The sequence below is a fragment of the Ruditapes philippinarum genome, unplaced genomic scaffold (genome assembly GCF_026571515.1).
Source record: "Ruditapes philippinarum isolate M1 unplaced genomic scaffold, ASM2657151v2 ctg5759_1_1_1_1, whole genome shotgun sequence".
Taxonomy (NCBI): Eukaryota; Metazoa; Mollusca; class Bivalvia; order Venerida; family Veneridae; genus Ruditapes; species Ruditapes philippinarum.
In genome coordinates, this window is record NW_026859781.1 from 43,222 (window position 1) to 68,196 (window position 24,975).

At 32.8% G+C, this 24,975-nt stretch overlaps 1 protein-coding gene across 1 annotated transcript; it reads left to right on the forward strand.

The window, feature by feature from the left end:
• Nucleotides 1-365: 365 nt before the first annotated feature.
• Nucleotides 366-24,969, forward strand: LOC132757906 (uncharacterized). The gene is made up of 12 exons (XM_060749404.1): nt 366-449; nt 2,102-2,173; nt 5,855-5,987; nt 6,246-6,311; nt 9,810-9,956; nt 11,131-11,216; nt 11,444-11,514; nt 14,473-14,646; nt 16,277-16,479; nt 18,745-18,839; nt 20,261-20,380; nt 24,181-24,969. Exons 1-12 carry the CDS (start codon nt 366-368, stop codon nt 24,325-24,327), a joined length of 1,398 nt encoding a protein of 465 aa, XP_060605387.1. The 3' UTR covers nt 24,328-24,969.
• Nucleotides 24,970-24,975: the final 6 nt, after the last annotated feature.

Sequence of the window (24,975 nt, forward strand, 5' to 3'; positions counted from 1 at the left end):
TGAGAAATGTAGTTGATCAGAAACTTACTGCTCAAGGTATAACTTTTAGTGCATGTTTGCAACACGAAAGGACAATAATTACACGTTTAAAAAGCCGAGGCGTTATAACACCTGATCAATATAACACATTGTTTCCAATCAGTGGTCAAATCCCAACTACGTCAGATTTGGACATTGTTCTTATTATTCTTCTACTAAGATGCGTGAGTTGTTTTGGTTTGAATAAAACATTTGCCTGGAATGCAAGACCTTCACCAGCCGATGTAACACTCGAGGCAGATATATGGCGGTTAAAAGATTATCCAAATCAGTGGTCAAAGTCCCACTACGTCAGATTTGACATTGTCTTATTTTTTCTAATACAGATGCGTGAAGTTGTTTTGGTGAATAAACTTATGACTGAATCAAGACCTCAAACAGCCGATGTAACACTCAGAGATAAAGGCCAGGTTCAAAATTATTCTGTTAAGTGAATTAGGTAGCCCAAACAATTATGAAAATCTTTTTTTTGCAAACATTCCAAAAAGTATTTTGACATAACTAGACATTAGAACCGGAAAATATCCTGACCAAATCAGTTTTCCCTAGCATTGATGGAAATCAGAAGACACTTTAGATATTTTAAATTTCTGTTTAGTTAACATTTGCACCGGGCAGAGCGCCTTCAAAATAACATCAAATACTCGTTTCCCGTACTCGTGAAAACTAATATTTTTCCAACTGGATATTACAGCTTACCAATTCAATGGTTTAATTTACTTCGTAACTGCAAATTTATCTTGAAAATTGTTGATTTGGAAAACGTAATACTGATAACTACTTTTCTTTACTTTATTTTGAAGATCATTAATGAAAAAGTTGAATGTAAAAATCTTTAGATTGTATACAGACAGTCAAATAGGCTAGGACAAAAAAAATCCCAGTCCGAACGAAATTGAAGCTGCCAGGTCCGTCAGACCGGCACTTTTTGGAATGTCTGTATTTCCTATTGATTTCATGTGTTGTACTCTTATGATTAATGGACATCATTTATATGAAGTGCATTTTACTAAAAGTGTTATAGCAGTAAAATTGACAATACTTTTTGTCTACACGAAAGCTGTAATACCAACAAGTTAAGTGCGCACAACATTGCATTATTTTCAAAATTAATTTTCTTTGTCTTTTTTTCTTGTTTTCTTACCCAAGCTTGCTCAGGGCGAGCTTTTAGGATCATTGTATGTCCGTCATCCATCCACATTTAGTTCGTTAAAGCGTAAGTGGTCACATTTTTGCCTCGATCATTTTCAAACTTGGTCATGATGCTTGTTAAGGTAATTGCTCATAGGTCACCTAAGAAGAACAACTATGTCACAGGATCTAAAAATAGAAGAAAAATGTTAACAATATAGCGACTACAGTTTTGATTCAAATATCCAAAGGTTGTTTTGATGATTTCAAGGTCAAGTTCGAATATGAGTCATCGGGTTAAAACTTAGGTCACACAGCCCACATATGGAAAAACCTTGTTAAACTCTAGAGGGAATTGTTTTGATCCTAATATCCTGATAATTGGTCGGAAAGGTTGTATTGATACTTTCTAGGTGAAGTATGAATATTTGTTACCCAAGGTAAAAAAAACTAGATTACACAGTCCAATTATGGAAAAGAATTTTTTGTGGCTGCTTTTTCTATTCAAATATCATGGAATTGGTAGTTTTGTTGATTTCCAGGTCAACTTTGAATATGGGTCACCTTTGGTAAAAAAGTAAGGTAACACAGCGTTAATATTTAAAGATGTTGTTAACACGCTAGAGGTTATTGTTTTGATAAAAATACCCTGGAAATTGGTCAGAAAGGTTGTTTAGATGATTTCTAGGTCAAGTTCGAATATGGATCAGCTAGGTCACACAGCCTTAGTTAAATGGTTTTGAGTCTGCATAATCAGGTTAGCGATATAAAGGCAATCATGACAGTCTTGTTCTTGAATGTATTCTGTGAGTATTCATTTATTTTCTAAGCTTTGAGGAGACATATTGAGCACAATCAATGCTTACTATATGCAAAAGCTGGCAAGGGGAATGTTCACTAAAATGTTGGTAATTGAAATTCGATATTTCAGATAAGCCATAGAAGACACACAGATGGTATACCAGCAGATGAATATAATGCTTTGTGGAATGATATTGAGCAGGTAATAACAAAAGAGAATTGTTTTTATCTATCTGGACATTAACTCTCAACCACTTAAAGATTTATAATATATCTATTACGTTTTAAACTATGTATATTATGATTTCTTAGTGACACTGAAATGATTGACATTTTTTAAAGGAAGGACCAAACTAAATTGACAAGTAATAGAGAATGTTGCCTCCCCAATATAGTTTCCACATTCTTATATGTCTTACATGCCTCTATATAGTTAAAACGTTTAAAGAAAATCAACCGTGAAAATAATGAACTAAGACTTAAAGAAAGTAAATATATTCATAATTCAAGAAATAATTTACATGTTACATTTACAATAATTAACGCAGTAAGGAATAGATATGCATGCTCTGACTTATTCGTGGTAATTTTCGTCTTTGTGTTATATGTAATGATGAATTTAAAAAATATTTCTCCTTAAATTTTGCTTCGCTATTGTAGTGACATTTATTTAACATAACAATGAACTTGAAAATCAAGAAAATCAACCATGAAAAGAATGTACTAAGACTTACAGAAAGTAAAGATATTCATAATTCAAGAAAATAATTTACATGTTACATTTACAATAATTAACGACTCCTAGTGGCGTCATATAATAATAACAACGGGTATTGATTTATTTTTGACTTATTTCTAATCAGTGTTTTTCATTTAAAACACGATTCCCCACCCTTTTAATACATCATTTGTAAAACAACATAGGTAAGGGTAAATATCACATGTTCTCTTCGTTTCGCTTAGATAATAGTATTTATTCGATATCCATGTTAGTAAAATACATGTTTTTATACCACAGTTCTTTTATCAAACTAATGTTTTAAATGCATTTACGTAAAATGTACTGATCTTAGTTTAACATAACTAAAATTGAAATACATGTACACAATTTTTTAAGCTTATATTAAATCCTCATATTCTTTCTATGTATAAGAGTAATACTATGAAATGTTGATAAATGTAAATAATTATGCCCCTCTTGAAAAAAGTGGGGATATATTGTTTTTCATTTCTCTGTCGGTCGGTCTGATTATATCCTAAATAATGCTTAGGCTTAGGAATGCAAAATTGGTATGAGGATTGGTAATGACCAGTAGATGATCCCTTACTTTCGTTACTTTCGTTCAATAACTTGAAATTCCTTAGACTATTGGCTCTCAAACTCAGTAAGTGGATTGGTCTTTGCAGGTCTATTCGGCTTCAAGGGGGTTAAAAGTCAAGGTAGGTTGAGCATTAAATGACATTGATCGTCAATGTCAAAGTATTAAATTTTGGCTAAGTTGTCATAATATTATATTGTTATTGATGAACGAATTAAAGTTATATAAGAACAAACAACACTTGTGACCAAACAGACGTGCAATAGTTTAGATATGACTTTGACCTTTTAGTGACATTGACCGTTAAATGATTGAATTTTGATTACATTTTCAAAACTTTGTCAATTGCTCGCATGAGTTTGAACATGGGTCATCTCGGATGAAAAATTAGGTCACAGAAGCTAAGATAGAAAACTGCTGTTCCCACTCTAGTGGCTACTGTTTTGATCCAATTATCCTGGAAATTGGTCTGAAAGTTTGTTTTGACGATTGTAGATTAAGTTCGAATAAGGGTTATCCCGGCTCCAAAACTGGGTCACACCACCAAAATATGGAAAAACATTATCAACACTCTAGTGGTCAAATATTTGACTCAATCATCATCAAACGTGGTCAGGATGCTTGACTAGGTAATTGCACGGACGAATTCGAACATGGGTCATCTCGAATGAAATACGAGCTAAAAAATAGAAAAATCTTGTAAAAACTCTAGTGGATACTGTTCTCATCCAAATATCTTTGAAATTTGTCTGACAGTTTGCTTTGATGATTTCTGGAGCAAGTTTGAATATGAGTCATCTTGGGTTAAAAACTAGGTCTCATCACCCAAATATGGAAAAACCTTGTTAACTCTCTATAGGCCACATTTTCCTTCAATCATCATCAAACATGGTCAGGATGCTTGTCTAGGTAATTGCTCGGTCGAGTTTGTACATTGGTCATTTCGAATGGAAAACTAGTCACAGGAGCTAAAAAAAGAAAATATTGTAAACACTCTACTTGCTACTGTTTTGATTAAAACACTAAAAAATTTGCTTTGATGATTTCTAGGTCAAGTACAAATATGGATCACCTGGTGTCAAAAACTAGGGCACACCTAGGATATTGAAATATCCTGGTAAATGGTCTGTAAGTTTGTTTTGATGATTTCTATGTCAAGTTGAAATATGAGTCAATGGTTTCAAAATTTAGTTCACACTGCCAAAATATGGAAACACTTTGTCACATTTTTGTTTCAATTGTCATCAAACTGTATCAGGATGATAATGTCCAAGTAATTGCTCGGATGAGTTCGATTGTGTAGAACCATCTTGGCCATTTTGTTATATATTAAACGGATTGACTGCATATTATAGCAGACCATTTAACAGGATAACATCTCCATGTTTATTAATCTGTAATTGACCTTGGTTCTTCAATTTCATGCCCAATAAGGTTAAATAACTGAATTATCACTTTTTTGCTATAATTGAATGTATAATAGTAATAAGTAAGTAAGTAAAGTTTATTAAATGTTAATAAATGTTATTAATAAATTATCTTCATATTATGACAAAATAACCTTCAACAACTATGAACTGACCTTGACCTTAAGTTTTAAATGACCTTGACTGTCAAGATCTGGATTTTGGCAAATTGTCATAATTGTATCATTTATAGACGGATTTGATTTTTACTTAGAAAAAACAAGACTTGTCACCAAACAAACATACTGAATTGTTTAGATTGACTGTATTCTGCTTAAGCCGGTGCTAGGGGGCGTGGACGGTAGTTTGCACTTGACAGTACCGTCTTTGAACAGGCTCAATCAAACCAAGCCTGCAACAATTTTGCGGTGTTGGTCTTTCTTTCTCTTTTCAATTCTATCCATTTATAATTTATCAATAAATTATTTTCTTACTTGGGCAAAACAATCTTTTGGACAAGACATTTTAAAAGATTGAACTAAATTTGACCGTGAGCTTTAAATGCCCTTGACCGTTAATGCCAAAGTATTGAATTTTGGTAAAGTATTCAAACTTTGTCATTTAAGAATGGAAAGGATTCATACTTGGACAAAACGGCAAGTGTGACTAGACAAACTTTATAAAGTCTTTATTGTCTCTTATTATGGTTTTAAGTCGTAAATGACTTTTTATGTTTTCAAAAACAGGCCATCATTAATTTTTTGAAAATATAGTACCGTACTCATGAAAAAAGCTGTAACTGTATTTTACATTTTAGTACAGATCTGTAAATATCTAATATTGCGTTCAATAAATGCCGCCTTTCCATGTTGATCTTGTTTACCATATTTATAAAATTTAAAAAGGGAAAACCTATGATTTTCTTAAAAGATTTGTTTAAACTGTTGCATTGTTAGCTTTCAGAAAAAGTAAAAAAGGCAACAGTTGTCCTTAACCAGCGGTAGCTCTTGTTTTTATTTATTTCTTCATTCTTTGATACCATTGTTTTTATGAACACTAACTAATTACTAACAAACTTATTGATATTGACGAAGCGTGCATAAATAAAATCAAAGTTTAAGTTTCCTGTTTGATTTCTTTCCTTGATTTCTTTCTTAGATACTTCATCGACTTAGTCCTCCATCTTTGAAAATTCAGCAAACCATTGACGATATAAAAACTTGTTCTCTAGATCCAGAGAGGGAGAGAATGGTTAAAGAAGAAACAGAAAAGTTGGTTTACGAAAATTTAAGTAAGTGTTCGTCCACCACTACTGTTTTCTACAAATTGCATTAAACGCCAATGATTACAAATAATATTTCACCTATCAAACAGCTTATGATAAATCGTTTTGCAATTATCATACGTAGTTTCCAATATGGAGAATGCTGTACTTTTTAAAGTTTTGTTAAACTGTTCATACAAGTTAGTTTCATACGATTAGAAAACAGATTATGATATAATAAACAATAATTAGGACATACATTGGCTATATGTGTATCCATTATAGGTGAATATAGCGAAGTCGTCTCTGCAATGCAGACAGAAGTAGAAAAATACCAAATACACAAGGATGGTAAGTAAATATTGATATCATGCAGGAAGTGAAAATATATATTGCTGAACTTTATAACAAACATGAGTGCTAGTACATATAGGTGTACTTATATGTAAAGCAAGACGTGTAAGTGAATATTGATTTTATATAAAACATGTGTGTAAGTTCATATGGATGTACTTCTAATTCATGCAAGAAGTGTAAGTATTTACTGATGTACTTTATATACAACATAAATGTAAGTAAATATATAATGTACTTCTATATCATGTAAGAAGTGTAAGTAAATATTCTTTTACATTTATATAGTAAAAACAAATCTTTATGTTCTAAACTTGAGCTTATATATTAAGCAGAAAACATTGTGCAGAGAACCTTTTATGACTTTATTCAAATTACAGCATTTGGGTTAAAAATCGGCCCTGCACAGGAGGTCAAGGCTTTTTATACCCCCCTGGAAATATTATAATTGAACCGTTCGTTCGTCTGTCCATTAGTCCATCTGTTCGTACAATGTTAACCTAAAACGGCCAGTTAGATTTTTCATAGGTTTTACCTGTCCATTGGCTTTATAATTTACACAATTACTAATCAATACAAAGTTCATAAATTGGGCAAGTTTCATAACTATGGCTTCATTTTACTTTACCAATTTATTGTCTTTTTCATCACTTAGAAAATGATTACTGGTAAACCTAAACCGGCAAGTTGGATATATTTAAAGTTCTGTCTTTACTTATGGTTTTATTTTTGCCACACTGACTTACCAATTCAAAGTGCATGATATGGTACAGTTAAATAACTGTACTATCCATTTACCGAGTTATTTCACTTTTTATACGCCCGAAAGTATTTTGGCGTATAGTGTTATGCGCCCGATTGTCCATATGTCTGCCTCTCCGTAACTCAATTCTAATGTAAAGTCCCAATCCCAAATCTTAGTTATTTGGCATGTATCATTACATAGAAGAACCCTGCTATTGTTTCAGAAGTCATTTCACTGATTTTAAAGAATGGCTGTGCCCAGTGGGTTGGTGGGGGCATTGGTAGGTCTGGCACAGTTTTTATGTACACATATTTATTTAGTATACATGTTTTTTAAGTATTTTCCTCCAACATACAACATGCAGAGCATAGCCTTAAGCATGTATCATCGCTTAGATTAGAATTATCAGTTTTGTGATGAATGTTTGTATGAATATTGAGGTTAAATATAAAGAGAGGTAATCAAAAAGACGAACATTATTTTTAAGCATAGAATTTTGATTTTTTATTATATTTTAGGCATAACATTTTGAACTTCAAGTTAAATATTATTTATATGTTTCTTTGAAATTTTATCATTTAAAAAACAACATGATTGTTGTTTTCAGTCAGTATATATACTCCTTGACATTTATATGGAGATACATAAATATCACTCTGTGCTTCAAAGGTATGTGTTGTGACATGTCTGGGGTCTGTTCTCCACTGTCGAAAGCGTGACAAGAGCATAGCCAAATGTAGATGTTAATATTGATAAATTAAAATAACACATTATTTGGATAAATGTTACAAATGGGTATCCTCTCTGTTTTGTTTTTTTGTTTTTTGTTAAATATTTTTGATAACTTTAAATTTTATTTACTTAGAACAAATTTGCATTCGGGCGTTCATTGCCACGGTATGCGGTGCTCTTGTTATCACTTTGTATGGTTAACCTATTCTGGCAAGTTGAATTTATCTTTAATTTCTCCTTATTATTTAAGGGCACCGACATCAAGAAATTTTTTTTACACTTTTACTGGTGTATAAACCTTATTCTATTGACATTGTATAAACCTTATTCTATTGACATATGTCTTTTATATTTGTCGGGAACATAAATTGAGGTCTCCTCTTTTGGTAGAGTTAGGGGTTGTGTCAATGTCAACAGTGCTAAAAATAGATTTTTACACTTTGTCCCATTGTAAGCCTTTATTTATTAACGGATGTATTTCATATTTGGAAGGAGGAAAACTTGCATAGTATTCTTCCTTTTGATTGAGGTAGGGATCAGTGGGTAAAGGTCACCATTGCTAAAGTAGATTATACCCTTTTGCCCATACGGCCTTTCTTTATGGACACTTGTCTTTGATATTTGGTAGGAATATATGATGGTCTTCTTCCTCTGAATTGAGTTAGAAGTCAGCAGGTGAACGTTATGAGTGCCAAAAATTATACAGCCTTTATTAATATACTGACATTTCTATATTTTGAGGGAACATTCCTTGGAATGTCTATTGTTTCTGTCGGTAGGAGTCACAAGGTCAATGCCACTTGTACTGACAAACGATTGTTTACAGATTTGTATAAGGCCGTTGAATTTGTTCACCAAGATTTTATATTTACAAGGTCATAAGGTCATAAGGTCGTCCTTAAGTTTGGATTTATTTTTTGCGTCCCTGGATTCAAGGTCTTGCATTTATATATATTTAATAATAGCAATGACCTGCCATTTTATATTTTTTACAATTACAAAACGCCTTGACTATGTCAAGTAATTTAATTGTGTTAACGGTTTTTTTGGCATTTTTTTCTGTCCATAGCTGAGTGAATAGATAAACATTTTTTTTGAAATATTAATACTGACAAGAATCTGAGCCTGGGGCATTTGTGTTTAACAAACACGTTTTTTTGTGTTTTTCTTCAAATCATCACAAGTTATATTTTTCTTAGCTTATGAAAGGTTGACAGCGCTCATATTTGAATGCTTTTGTAAATGTTAACATGTAATGTAATTTAATTAAAAAATTAACAGCTGGGAGTTTGTCTAAGATCATGACCTCGAGCAAGACAAATGTTGCTTTTTCAGAGATACTCTGAAATGACTTGAGAACACTTAGAGGCATTATGATTCATCCATTATATGCCTTTTTCTCTTGTAAAGGAAGGTATTATAGCTTAGTTTAAATAATTTATTATAAATGGTCTCTTATGGTTTTAAATCCTAAAAGATTTTTTATGTTTACAAAAATAGGTCATGCTTAATTTATTGAAAATATAGTACCGTATTCATGAAAAAAGCTGTAACTGTATTTTGAAGTTTAGTACAGATATGCAAATGTCTAAATTTTATATAGATACTTTTACTTTCAATCAATTATTATGCAATAGCTTTTGTAAACATCTGACCTTTACCCCCTACTCACTAGACACTACTGCATTATAATGGCAAAGTTCATTTATATAGAAAAGTAAATCTACAAAGGACTTCTGTTACTAACATAAAGTGTCATTCTCAAATGCAATCTTGTTTTCATATATGGCCAGCTTAGTTACATACAGTCTTCTTAATTGTTCAAACTGTAAAGTATTCAACAAAAAAAGTGAATATATTTAAGATAAGTCTTTTTCACTTCATTTTCTTTTAATTAAAGATATTGCAAGCTTACTTAGACCGTCTTGAATTTCTTCACCAATACGTTAAGCTCTTTTCTTGACATACTTGGTAATAATTAAAACAAATTTCTACATTATTTCCGTTATTTGTTGTAGGAAGATGTTTAACAAGGTATCAAAAAGAATCTTTCAACTTTGATGGTCGATTAATACAACTAACAGAAATACAGACTGATGTGTTAGAAAAATCATTAAATGAGAAGGCTACAGGAGAGGGGGCTTTTGGTCAAGTATATCGTAGCAGTAAGTATATTTTCTCGTCCATATCACTGACTTTCAATGTTAAAGTGGTACGATGCAAGTTATTTACCCACCATATGTCTTTTGAATTGTCCATCCCGCTGTTGTGCGGAAAATATACTTGTATAAGCTTTCAAGTCTGATGAAAGAACGTCAGGTATGCCGGAAGCCCGTTTATTAGTCAGGCATTTACGGAATTCCGTATCTGTTCGATATCCATGTTCGTAAATATTTACGCACTTTATCAAGTCCTGTTTCCCTTGAATAGTTAGTTATGTGTACATGGATATACGGAACATTTCTGTTATAGAATATGTTCGATTTCGCAAATGACACATTTGTAGAGAATTCGAAGTCTCTATATTTGCAAAAAAACAAACAAAAAAAACCAAAAAAAACAAAAAAAAACAAAGAAAAAAAAAAAACAATCAGGAATATATGTGTACATGTTATGCAAGTTTTCTAAAAGAATGTTCCAAAGCTGGGTGTTTGTATAAAGTTCTTGACGTCTGGATAGAGAGATCTTTGCTTTTCAGATGCATCTATGGTATATGGACCGCCTCCGTGGTCGAGGGGTTAGAGTCGATGACTTCTAATCCAGGTACCTCTCTGGCGTGGGTTCGATCCCCGGGAGATGCTTTGGTAGTTTAGCGCGGAGGAAGGTAGTCTAGTACTGGTGTAACTCTCCAGGAACGATGGTTAGGAAACTACCCGCCTATATGACTGAAATATTGTTGGAAAAGGGCGTAAAATAAAAACAAACAAACAAACAAAGCATCTATGGTATGGTTTAAGCATATGATAAAGACATTATGATTTCACACTATGTATACCTTTTCTTTTGTAAAGCTGTAAAAAACGTGTATAAATTAGTGTAGATATTAAAGATTTTCTCTAATGATGGCTTGAAATCGTTAACATGTTTTTTATTTTTTTCAGAAACAGGTAATGGTTAACTGAAAAGAATGTATTTGTGACAATTAACGATAGCTTGATTTTTAAAGTTTATTACAGCTATGTAAATGGCTAATGTGCTATCAAGTAAGAATATGTTTATTACACTATGTTCTTTGTTCAAACAAACAAAAATAATCTGCTTCTGCACTACTATTTAGTGCTGTATAAATGCAGTGGCGCAGAAATGTTTTACAATTGCAATCTTTTTATCTTTATATAGATGATTCTGAAATATTTGGAATTCCCGTCGCGGTCAAAAAGATACAAACAACGGTCAGTGCACGAGTACAAAAACACGCCCGAATGGTAATCCTTCTTCTGTCTTGCAGATAAATTAGCCTTAGTTACAATTTTTGTGTCAAAAATTTTGATTTGAATTATGTGTTATCTTTGTTCAGAAATTAAGTATTTCATAGAGAATTGTATCAACAAAATTATTCAATTTATGTAAAAGAACACATTTTGTCTAATTACAATCGCTATCATTTTAGCTCTACATTTGTTTAACGCTTATGTTCTTCTTTTCATTTAAGGAAATGATGGCAAATAGACTCATGAATCCATTTATACTCCCGCTGATAGCTTTTGCTAAGAAGTCCAATGGGTAAGCTGCATTGAGAGCGTGTTTCTTTCTTAAGTTTTGATATGCTGATGTTATATTGATAAATCGACAAAACTAAACTTTCGTTGTGTGAAATTATTTAATAATCAAAGTTTTGCACCACAAAAAGATTCTTTATTGCAATTTAAATATTGATGTTTACACAAGGAAAAAAACTATTGCAGTACTTTATTTGTTCTTTGGTTGCAAATTTGTGGGCGCTTTTTATGAAAATATTACAGGGAATATGCAATTGTATTTGCTCTTGACATTAGCGCTTTGGAGTGGCGACGTTGCCAAGTGGTTACGATTGGTGGCTGCGTAGTTTCAAACCCTGTCGGGGGCACCATTTGGACAAGAAACTTTAACATACGTTGCTTAGTACTGGTTGGATTCGAGCTAAAATGAATTTGTATTAACTAATTGCATTTGCTAAATTTCAATGGGTCACAAAGTAACAAAATGTTATTGAACAAACATATAACCTCATGGACTGTTTTTAAATGGCAAAGCGATTTAAAACGTCATTGTGATTGATATTTAAATAACTCAAGCCCAAGCCAAATCATGGAAATGCCGTCAAAACTGGAACATCAATTTTACTCGTATATCAAGTATTGCGTAAACCTAGGAATAAAATGTCCACGCAGACGCATTACCTCCCTCAGAAAGCGAACAATAAAATATCGATCAACACCCTTGAACTTTTTCGGCGACACAAGGACTCAATGATGGTAGACAGAGAACCGGCTAATCATCAGTTTAAGGCAGTAAAGTGATGTTAGTTACGAATGCCGTAGAAGCTGATAGTCGGATAATTGTGCATGACATGTAAAATAATTACATAATCATTTTGTACAATTTGAGTCTCAGATATATGAATTCCAAACCAATGACTGCTGACCAAAAGAGATATAACAATTGAGGGCTTCATCGCGGTTTTATCGATCTCATGAGAATGGAGCTGATGCATTTTTATCACGGAAGGCGAATAATAGTTATACCACTTTGACCAAGAGACAATATACATTTGTTATTAACGTGATAGTGTTTGTTACTGAATTTTACTCGTACGACATGCTTATTTTAGTCTAGATGATTCGGCGAGATATTATTCAGATCAAACGAAATACAAAATTTCTGACTAAGAGAAGAACAAAGAGAGCAACAACCTACATTCGGCCAATTCTACCTGGTTCTATTTGCACCTACAATACTATGCTATAAGTGTGAAGGGTTTCCTATGAAATGAAACTTCCTCCTTACGCACTTGATCCTGCACCCATTGACATTGCATTGATATTTACTATTGGTTATATAACGATCCATTCACTAAAGAATTATGATCAAAATTAAACAGCATCATATATCATGTAGAGAGTACTTTGCACAATCTTATTAAATTCAGAATATTTTCCGCTTCATTACTCTTCGCTACCAACTAGCAAATGGTAGTGGAGCGGCAGTTATGATATGATTTTAATGAGATTGGTATTTTGCATGAATAGTTTCTAGATATACATGATATATGCTTGAATATGCATTCAAAATATGTTAAGTTGCAATATTTTGACACACGACGCAGGAAGCACCACTTAGTATCTTGTTGACGTTGTCGGTAATGCAATTTTGTATAAGTAAAGATGAATAGAAAATAATCGAAATACAAAACACATTCAATTAACATAAGTTATAGCATTTGACTAAATTGTCTCCGAACAACGCTAGTATAATCCCTTAAACTTGAAGTTAGGACAATCTTTACTGTACCAGGTGATGTCTTGTTCAACGTCGGCGATATTTCATACTAAAGAAACTCTCTCGTGTACTCTGCCAAATTTGAACTTTACTTTTATGTGCAAAAGGCTTGAGGTTGTTAAGGTTCTAAGTGTAAATACATAGTAATTGCACGAACGAAATAGGGCATATCATTTATGTCTATTGACACGTGCCTTGTCTTAAGAATAAAGCTCTCAACCTGTAGCACAGCGACCATGTCGAGAGTGTTTGTGACGTACCCTTTTCAACTATCCACTACCAGAAGAAATTGACTTTGTCGGCACTAATAAGTGTTTAAAATTGCGTACTGCCCAAGCTGGTGCTACGGGGTGTGAGGAATGTTGCACTTCATTATCCCTGTACAGTCTCAATCAAATCTGCGACTCCTTATGTAATTTTGTTGTGATTAATTCTTTGGAGGGATAACTTTGTTTCCAGATTTTGAAATATGTATATGCCACATTTTAAGCACGTCATGCCCAATTTTTACATATTTTATGATTTGATTTCCGTCCAAATTTCCTCCCGCACACAATATTCCAATGACACAATTCTTAACACAAGTCTTATAATAATGTTTCATGAAAAAGAACAAAGTGCATTTTATAGGTGTCTGTCTTTATATCCTGTCACATTTACAATGATTGCGGCCGTCAACATCCCTTTAAGAAAGCAAATGGTCATTCTTGGCAACCCATACCATTTACGTCGTTTCTTTATATTTTTGTACGTACTTGCCTGGCAGCTAGTTGTTGATGGTGGACGGCATTATCTGTTGCAGAGTCCCTCAGAAAGATACCAGCGAAATGTATATCGAATGCAATTAAACATCCTGCTGTATATTTTTGGAAGTCTTATAATAACCAACTAACTGAAAGAAAATATGAAAAAAAATAGGCTTTGAAACAACAGTGTGTTGAATATGGTTGTCTAAAATGTCTCACTTGGTGCACGATTTGCAAGCCTACAACTAATTTACTGTGTACAATTAGTATCAATAAAGTATGCTTGCTTACACACAAATTCATAGTATCGGTTAAAATGGTGGAATGTTAGGTGTATGAACTAGGTGTTTCGATTCATTTTTGTTCATGTGCATAAATGTATTTTAGTTTATAATATATATGAATATGTAAATAAGTGCAAATTCTATTTTTATTAATAAGTCTATTGTTCATCTAGAGAGACTTGGCTTATTACTCCCTATTGTGAAAACGGTGATCTCGAAAAAGCTATTAAAGAAGGTAAAGCAAGTGAAGATAAGATAAAAATCAATATGCAGATGACACGAGTAAGGATAGCGCTGCACATTGCATTAGCAATACAGTATATTCACACTGAAGTCCCAAATGTTAGGTATTTACCTTTTTTTATTTGTTTTATATCTTTTCGAGAGATAACATTTTACTACCTTTATGAGAGTTTATTATGTTACAGCAAGGTCTTTAGTTTTTGTCCCCTGTCTTTTCAAAGAAAAAAGGGGGATATAGAAATAGGCTCTGTCCATCAGCTGTCCGTCCGTGCGTACAAATCCAGATGTACTTGTTTGACGTGGAGAACAATGGGTAACGGTACCTTACTTTTGATCCTATTCCTGATAACAGGCAATGATTAAGATATTTTGTAAGACAATATGGTCATTTCGACTAAACGGTAAAAATTATCGTAAACGTTTACGACTGAAAATCGAAAGGCATCCGTTTAAACGTGTAACCGTGGGGCCTTAGTTATAGGGTATATTATTGTGTCCGGTCCATAATTTTTTCATAGATCAAAGGATTTGGAAAATACGTGGACAAATAGTCACATTAATAAGACAATGTGTCATGCACAAAACATGCATCCTTACCTCCAAGTTCAAAATCACATTTTGAGGTCAAAAATTAACACAGTCTCTTATAGGGTATATTTTATGTCAGGTTTAAAACTTCTTCATAGATCAATGGATATTGATAATACTTGGCACATATAGTCACAACAATAATATGATGTGTCATGCGCAACACCTGCACCCCTACCTCCAAGGTCAATGTCACACCTAGAGTTCAAAGATTAACATAGTCTGTTATAGGGTATATTTTGTGTCCGGTCTATTTCATCTTCAAAGATCAACGGATTTGTAAATACTTGGCACAAATGTTCACTAATGAGACGCTGTGTCTTGTGCAATAACCAGTCGCCTACACTACGGTCAAGGCAAAGATATTTTTAAAATAGTTTGATAACCACATAAATGTATTTCTATTGACACCTACGGTACATAGGAATTATTTCATTTATTTCATTATTAGATAAATTTATTCTTACATTTGCTGATCTAGCATTGATAAAAAATTGAACTAAAAGTCCTGATACATACCTCAATCTTTTGAAATAGCACAATTGTATGTTTCATATAATACTTCCATAAGACGGGGGACATTGTATTCTCTGTTACAAATTCTTGGGTTATCAAAACCTAACTCGACATGTCTTTTTAAAATGTTTTCTTAGATAATCAATGTATGCTTACTTTACATTTTACTTTTTGTCAAGAAAATCAATATTCAACGGACGCCGCTGACGTTTTAGACATAACATATTTTTGCAATACTTCATATTATTAATTTCCCTCCGTTTGCCCAATGTTTTTCACTCAAAGTCGGCTACAAACAGTGTAAAAAGGTTAGGTTACTTTTGTTAATTCTTTTCCGGAAATATTTCTGGAAATATTTTTCAAGACTTACAGATGTATGCCCCAACAAAGCGCATGTACGCACAATTTAAGATCATTTCTTTCACTCCGTTTGCCAATTGTATTTCACTCAAAGGTGGCTACAAGTACTAAAGACTAAAGCTTGAGGTTATTTCTGTAATAATTTCCAGTGCATCTCTCGAATTATGCATGAGTTTTTAGATTCTATCTTTTTAGTTTATTACCCCAGAGAAGCTTAATTTATGCACTTTTGATTTTCAAATGATGTGTGTTTTGTATTGCTATGTTTAGGGGTTCTATTCTTCACAAAGACATAGCATCTTCAAATATTGTGTTGGATAAAAATCTAAATGCACGTCTTATAGACTTCGGATTGGCCCGAGAAAAGAATGATCCATCACAAACCTACTCAGTAAAGGAAGGTTATATACATTCTCAAAAAGGCCATGGAGATTCCATTAAAGAAAGCGAAGATTATTATAAATTTGGAATAAGTAAGTTTTAAAGCATTCACAATATAGCCTTTGTTGATATATTGGTAATAATTAAGTCCTTAAAATGGTCAAAGAAAATGAAAATATATTAACACCTGGCCCTGTCCAATGCTTACAGATACGAAATATACTTTAAGATTGATTGATGAAACCGATCATGAACTGTAAAGTTTAAGCAATTGATCATTTGGTTTGATCTCAGATAGACATTACAGAAATGTTTGGTTTTTTATTAGCTCACCCGAGGACAATGTCCTCAAGGTGAGCATTTATGATGTCCAATTGTCCGTCGTTCATCGTCCGTGCGTGGGTGCGTCCGTCAACAAGTTCTTTAAACAACTGATCATCCTAAACCTTTTGGCCAAATGTGTTGAAACTTTACAGGGATGTCCCTTGCATAAAGCTCTACCAAAGTTGTTTAAAAAATTAAATTCCACAAAGAACTCTGGTTGCCATGGCAACCGAAAGTTTTTTTTAAATATTAAGTAAGTTTTCTTTTACAAATTCGAAAGAGCATGGGCTTAAATATTTAGCATGAAACTTTTTCTACTGCATGTGTACCAAGTGTGTTCAAATAAAAGCCTAAGAATCAAATTGGCCCCGACCCAGAGGTCATTTATTTTCCTTATATGTATATAGTAAAATCTTAAAAAAATCTGCTCATGACAATCAAAAACACTATAGATAAGATAATTGGCATGAAACATCTTCTACTATATGTCTACTAACTTCGTTCAAATAAATGCCCTATAGTCAAAATTGGCCCAACCGTAGGGGTCATTTGTTTTCCTTATATGTATATTGTAAAAACTAAAAAAATCCAAAAGAGCTCGAGCATAGAAATTTGGCATGATACATCTTTTAGTGGTTGTCTGCCAAGTTTGTTCAAATGAAAGCGCTAGGTTCAATATTGGTCCCACCCCATGGGGTCATTAATATCACTCATATATACATGTATAGTAGAATCCCTACTTAAGACCAACTCAGATTAAAGTCCACCCCGCTATCAATACCTTTTTTTTTAAAAAGAACATAATTTATAATTTTCTGTTCTTTATGTTAATGCTTTAGGTAAATGCTCCAGAGTTAGACAACCTAGGTTATCCACTTTTAAGACCACCAAATTCAGTCCAAATTCTTTGATTTATTCTTTATTTGAACTCGCTATTGAAACCACTGATTTTAAAGTAAACACTTTAACCATATGATATATTTGTTGTTATTTTCTGATTGAATGCTCTTAGGTATGACGTCTGATTTAAAAAAGTGTCAAAAACGTTACTATAAGGTTATTTTATGAAATAAGGTATGGAAGTAAATTTTAGAGTGACCACTTTGGTCTAGTCCCGAAGCTGGTTTTAATTTAGGGTTTTTACTTTATATAGTAAAAACATAAAAAACTATTGTGACAATCCAAAAGAGCTAGAGCTTGGATACTTGGCATAAAACATCTTCTAGTGGATGTCTACCAAGTTTGTTCAAATGAAAGCCCTAGGGTTAAAATTTGTCGGGCCACAGGGGTCATTGATTTACTGTATAGGTATATAGTACAAACTTTAAAAGTCTTGTGAAAATCCAGAAGAGGTAGAGCATATTTATTTGGCTTGAAACATGTTCAAGTGTATGTCTACCATGTTTGTTATAATAAAATTGGCCCGTCCAACGAGATTGAGGTAGACAGTTCAATCCCCAGCTAGGCCAAATGTTTGTCTGCCTTCTCTTTTTATGTCATCTTTTAATTAGTTCATACATTAGTTTATATATTTTTATTAAGTTACCTCTCACTTAGGCTGAACTTTTAATAAAATTGCTGCCATGTCTAAAATTAGAAGAAAAAACTACAAATTTACAACATCTAAACCATTTGTTCAATTTTGAAATAATTTTACACAAAGATTTCCTTGGTGACAGTGTACAAACATGAGTACTCAAGTGAGCGATCGAAGGCCCTCTGGGCCCTCTTGTTTGAATTCAATTCAAGTTGTCAAATGAGGTATTCATTGGAAATCTATTGCCAAAATGTTCTGTTCGGAATTCACATTTACAAAGTAACCGATGCTAAGTATTGTTTTTGATAAACAATAAGATGTTATCGTGAAAAACAAAACATAAACCAGTTATACATACTTCACCATTCTCCATCATGCAAAATTTGCATGGAAGTAGATTTAAATTAATTGTTTTGAATGGAACATGTGATTATTAACTGTTTTGTTATCTTTACACTTATTTGTTCTAAACATAATTATGTTTTATCTCTCTCAGTTATTTTAGAACTGTTGACAAGCCTTGGACCTTTAGGAGAAAACCGACTTTACTTAAAGAACATGAAAGAAGAACAGATAAGAGAAAAATTTGATGTAAGTTTAACAATGTGTTCCTTCCAGAAAGTGAGATGGTTTGACCCCCGGCGTTTCCTAAAGTATTTTACGTCAGAAGTTAGCCAAAATCATCTTTCTTGTTTCCGCGCCATGTCACGTAAATTCTGTTTTGTAGATCGTAAAATAAAAAAAAACAAAAAAAAACCAAAAAACATTAGTTTTATATGATAGAGGCTGCATGTTTATTTTGCATGTAATATTGAAACATTCTACAGAAATGCAATAATTTTCTTAAACAAATGCAATAATTTTCTATCCGCGCCGTCACGAGTAAAAATAAGACAGATTGTGCCTAGGAGTAAAATGCAAGTTGATCAAATTGTCTATTTATTAGCTCGGCAGAACCGAAGGTTTAGGGTGAGCTACTTTTGTCAAAGGGTGATGCTTCGGCGTCCGTCGTTCGTTGTCATGCGTCAACAATGGTCTTCTTCTCTGAAAATGATTGGCAGATTTACTTGAAATTTTGTCTTTAGCATCTTTGTGACAGTAAAACTTAAATTTGCTTATGTCATTTCAATTGGCCCCATTTGGATGATCACCAAACATTGTCTGTAGCATTATCAGGCTATCTTTTATCAAGTTTGCTCATATTAATTTGATTGGCCCAGTTTAAGCTTAAGCTTAAATGCCCCAATATATTTTAATTTCTTCTGAAAAAATATGTTGACAATACGTAAATTCATTCCTTTCAACTTCACAATTGGTCTTTTTGTTAAATGTTCAAAAATTAAATAAGGGTAATGTTTATATGTAGAAAATCTTTTTGATTTTGATATCATTTTATATTGGAGAATACGACCAAATTAAAAATTGAAAAAAGTAATTAGTAATGAAAAAAACTCTTGGGTAATGAAAGAATACATTGAACTATATTTTGATGTCTATCCTTATTGTGTTACTTGAAGAATTGATTTTGCTTTTGCTTTGATTACCAGTTACATGCAAATGAAACTTATTATTTATGGATCTGAATATTATAAAATTGTGTCGGAGGGTACGCAATGGACTTAAATTTAGAAACTTGCGATTATAATGTCTTTATATTAATATTTTATTGTTTATTTCTAAATAACAAAAATTTATCAGCCTACACAATGCACACCTCAATATCATTAAGAAAAAGATATCGACATGACAGCCTATTGAACTATTTACATTAATTTTTCTGAATTTTATGCGCAGAATAGTACCAACAAAAATAGTTAATCCTGATTTTAAGCAAAGCTAAAAAAAAGAGCATAAAGAAGGTATGCGTGCTCTTGAATGATCCACATAAGTAATTGAAACGATTTATAAGTATATATATATATATATATATATATATATATATATATATATATATATATATATATATATATATATATTTATATATAACTGTATGCTAGTATCATTTTTTCCAGACAGATGTTTGGGCCAATGAGGAAATAAGGGAAAAGCTATATGATTTATCCAAGAATTGTTTGAAGGAGTTTAAATGGACCATTGAAGATTTTGCAACAAATGTCATTGAACCATTACAAGTACATTTTTAACCATTTGTGTTTTTAACAGTTTTATGAAAGACCGTTTGTCATAAATATACTTACCTTTAAGAATTTGATGCAAAGTTTTGTTCAGACAGTCTGTCTATCATTATATAAAAAAGTATTCGTGTTCATTCCGTACTGACTTGTAGAGAAAATGTTTTTGGGTTGAAATTACATGTCTGCTCTGTTTCGATCGAAAAACTAACTTTTTAAAGCAGAAATATTAATTATTACATGTATAATGAGACGATGTGCATAATAAGGTTTTGGGTTTCCTAAGGCCAAAAGTATCCCTGGTACGGTTCAGGAATAACTTTACTTATATAGACACATGATAACACATTTATGTCCATATTGTGAAACTATAATTTCTGAAACTTAAATATTATTATCATGTTGCATTGCCCTATTTGCCTTTAAAAAATTACCTTTAAAAACTGATCTGAAACACATTCCCTTTAGAACAAACACACCTGAGATTTATAGTGTGAAACAACGATGCCTAGAGCTTAAGATATTTTAAATTAATAAAAAATAACACCAACAAACTGGTTTTAATCATGCCGTTCTGGTCGATTCTGGCCCTGCCCCGGTCGTCATTAAGTTTAAATAAATTGGTATAGGAAAGCTTATTTAATTCGTATTTTGTTGAAACTAAAATACTTAGAGCTCAGTTATTTAACAGTTAGCATTGCCTTGTTGGCCCCTACCAAAGCTTGTGTTGGGTCAATATTGGCACCGCAACTAGGGTCATTATTTATCGTCTTGTTTCAAACTAATTGTGTTAAATTACTAGTACTATGCAAAGATCTAAAATATGTATAAACTTCTATAGGAAAATGCTAGCTAGTATGTGTTGCTGTGTAAACCTAAAAAGCCTAGCAGTTAGATAATGTAGCATTATATGTAATATGTAGATTTCTACAAAAAATTGTATTAATCATGAATCTCATGTCAAAAAGTCACTTGACTAAGGTATTGGAAAACACATTTTACATTTTTGTCGATAGACACTATGCCTTTAAACATTAGGTACATATACTTGATCTTTATAAAAGTTTTATGATATTGCATTTTGTATAAATGCTTTCATCTTAGAGGTTATATAGTATCAAAGGAATAATTATAATTTTTCAGACAGGGTTCTTGATTGGGATTGGGTCTCTTCCCTAATTGGAAGATTCCTTTTGATTACTTAATATTAATAAACAACTCTACTTTCGGGCATATATTGCCCCCACCTTTCAATGTGTTATTGTCGTCAGTGCTGAAAAAATATTCTTTTGAAAACCCAACGAGCTAGTGTTTAGATACCAAACATGAAAGTGTACAAAGTTTGTTAAAATAAATCCCTGGGCTTAAAATTGGCCCCTCCCGGAGGGGGGGGTCATTGTTTTTCCCTATATGTGTATAGTAAAAACTTATAAAATCTTCTTTTAAAAATTCCATAGCGCTAGAGCTAAGATATTTATCATGAAACATCTTCTAATAGGTGTCTACCAAAATTGTTCATTCCAAATAAAAGCCCTTTGGTTTAAATTGTTCCTACCCCAGGGGCCTATATACAGATGAGTGATTTCAGGACAATAAATGACAACAGATGACACTGTTTGCTATATGCATGTCACTTTTAACATTAGGTTCACAGCAGACATGTTACTATATTCAATAATACCACATTCATAGCATAAAGATACACAATCGCATTTGCCAACGATTTCAATTACGTAGACGGATGGTTTTAGTTAAATTCAAGACGAGACGACTATTATTGTTTAATAATGATTCCATATGAAAAATGACATTACAATATATTTGAAAGGCTGTTTTATTTAATCAATATATAAAGCTTTAAAAGGATAAAACACAATTTTATATTGTACGAGGGTTGTCCCAAAATATCGTAGACAAAATCTGTTACTCAATCATTTATAACACTATAGAATAATCCAGCTAAAGAGAAGTCAATACACCTTCTATGCATGTCTATGCGAACTATAAACAAAATACCTCCAAAGTTGACCAAGTTATCGAAATTTAAAAAATGATACCTATACATACCCGGAGCACGCCGTCATGAACGTCATGACGTCATAAGTATTTTTTAATGTTTTTCAAAGTATTCTCCGTGTTTCTCGATGCACTTCCGGTGTCGAGCGACCCATTTATTATAAACGTTTTCAAAATAGTCCTGCTTCAATGTACTCAACACTCGTAGAGTTTCCTGGCGGAGTTCGCTGAAGTTTTCGAACCTTTGACCTCGTAATTGTGATTTTAAATAAGGAAACACTGCAAAGTCTAAGGGCGCTAAATCCGGACTGTATGGCTTATGAGAAAGTATCTGAAAAGTTTCTGAAAACCCACACAAAGTTAAAGCTGTATCTCCTAATATCTATGACAAGGTGCTTTATCTTGATAAAATGTAATGTTCTCCTTGTTGTCAATTAACGCTGGACGCTTCTTAGGAGATCACGTCTGATTACCTTATAATACATGAATTAAAGAAAATCGACCTTAATAAGTTTAATTAATATTAAGAATGTGATAATTCTTTAGATATTATTCTGATTTTGACGGAGAAATTTATCATTATTATAATCTATTAACTTAATAATCAAAAAGAATGTAAATTTAGGCCTACCTTTGAGTAGTATGCAGAATTCATTCTGGCCAAGTTGGGCAGCATGGCAGAGAAGAATCCCTTTTCTATCAATAAACACGATAAACATGTGTTTTCCCATGGATTTTGTAACTTTTGCCTTTTTCGGTGGCGGAGAAGCAGCTGTTTTCCACACACTTGATTGTCTTTTATCTTCCGGGTCATAGTAATGGAGCCAGGTTTCATCGACGCTTACAATTTTGCTAAGAAATTGTTGATCGACTTCATGTCGCCGCAGAAATTCGGTTGACAGTCGTACACGCGTTTCTTTTTCTTCATTGCTAAGCAAACGCGGTACCCATCTAGCACATACTCTTGACATGTTCAGGTTTTCGTGTAGTATGCGATGCACGGTTGATTTACTACATCCGCTTATCAATGCAACTTCCCGGATAGTCAGTCTCCGATCTTCCTTAATGGCGTCCGTAACTGACTGAATCAGCCGATCGTCAAATTCTCTGGGTCTCCCTGCATTTCCCCGCTGTTCTTCTGTCCATCCATCAACGAATCGTTTGTGCCATTTAAAGACAAGAGACCTTGACACAGACTTGTACTTATCAGTAGCTTGCAGTTGATGTAAAGTTTGAGTAGGAGTCATTTTCAACTGAACACAGTATTCAATGACATTGCGTTGCGCCGCATTTTCATCTGACGTCGCCATTTTGGGCATTTTCAAAATAGCACCGCTGTTACGTATTATTCTACAGATTTTATCTAAGTTACGTCACAATAACGTCTGTGTGTGATATGACGTCAAAATGAATGACGTCATTCCACATGAAGGTATTTCCCGTAATTATTATTATGCTAGAAGTTAAAGGCATGTTTTCAAGAAGCATGCTCTCAATACTGACAAATATTTTATCGTGCGCCGGGTAAGTTGTACCTTTAAAGTTAAAACTGTGATGAAAAGTGTTACTTAAAATATTGGCTTTTGATTCTATGTAGGTAAATTCACAAATGTCCAAGGAAGATATCTGGTAAATTTTATTAAGTTATGACGTCAGGATGATGAGATAATAAGGTTGTCTACGACATTTTGGGACAACCCTCGTATATATTGCAGCAATGCATATTATTTTACAATGAATTTAAATACTAGTTTTTGTTATAGAAAAATTTACGTTTATTTCAGGAAATTATTAGGGCAGAAGGAATTGATATATATGAAAATCAAGAAGAAGCATGTCATCATTGCGTCATAAATCCAATCGGTAAGTCTTTTAAAAGGGCTATTGTGCCTCAGAAACGATTTTGTTTCTTTAAAAAGGGCAAACATTAGTTAAATAAAGCCTAAATAAAATTATTTTAAAGGCATACTGTGCTTTTGTTTCTAACATGAGTTCAATAATGGTTTTCGAGCATGTTAGATGTTTATTACCGCATCCCCTCCCCGCAGAAGGGGGATATTGTTTTGATGTTGTCCGTTATTGCTCTGAATATTTATCATGTCATATCCAGTTGTTATGTTAGTAATAACAATAACCAGTACTCGGCGGGGGATATAAATTCAACGAATGTCCTTGTCATTTGTAGAAAGAGGCCGTAATATTTAATGTTTGATATTAAATTAGCAAAATTTCATCTAAGTAGTACTTTTGCTTCCATACAAAATACTAAATCACTGCTATTGAATGCGTATATAGCAACAAATTACAGAAGAGGGTAAAAGTAATTGGCTACTAGTTGAAGTTTGGAAACAGGAACCAAATTAAAACTTTTAGGAAATAAGAATAAACGCATTCCTGAAATAGCAGGCCTTTAACAAGCTAAATCTTATAGATCGGTACGTTCCAGTTACATATTGCATTGTTATAATGTTCCAAAATTACAATATCATGAATTCATTATACTGTACAGGTCTAAGTAAACCAAGTGACCCCAGGGTGAGACCAATTCAAATAACTTTTGTAGAGATGCATTTGCAATG

What these genes read in the sequence shown, in the direction of transcription:
- LOC132757906 (XM_060749404.1), top strand. Translation starts at nt 366, where the DNA reads ATGCGTGAAGTTGTTTTGGTGAATAAACTTATGACTGAATCAAGACCT. An exon ending in TGGTCAAGTATATCGTAGCA is followed by an intron (nt 9,957 to 11,130) that starts GTAAGTATATTT and finishes ATCTTTATATAG; the next exon opens with ATGATTCTGAAATATTTGGA. An exon ending in ACTGAAGTCCCAAATGTTAG is followed by an intron (nt 14,647 to 16,276) that starts GTATTTACCTTT and finishes TGCTATGTTTAG; the next exon opens with GGGTTCTATTCTTCACAAAG.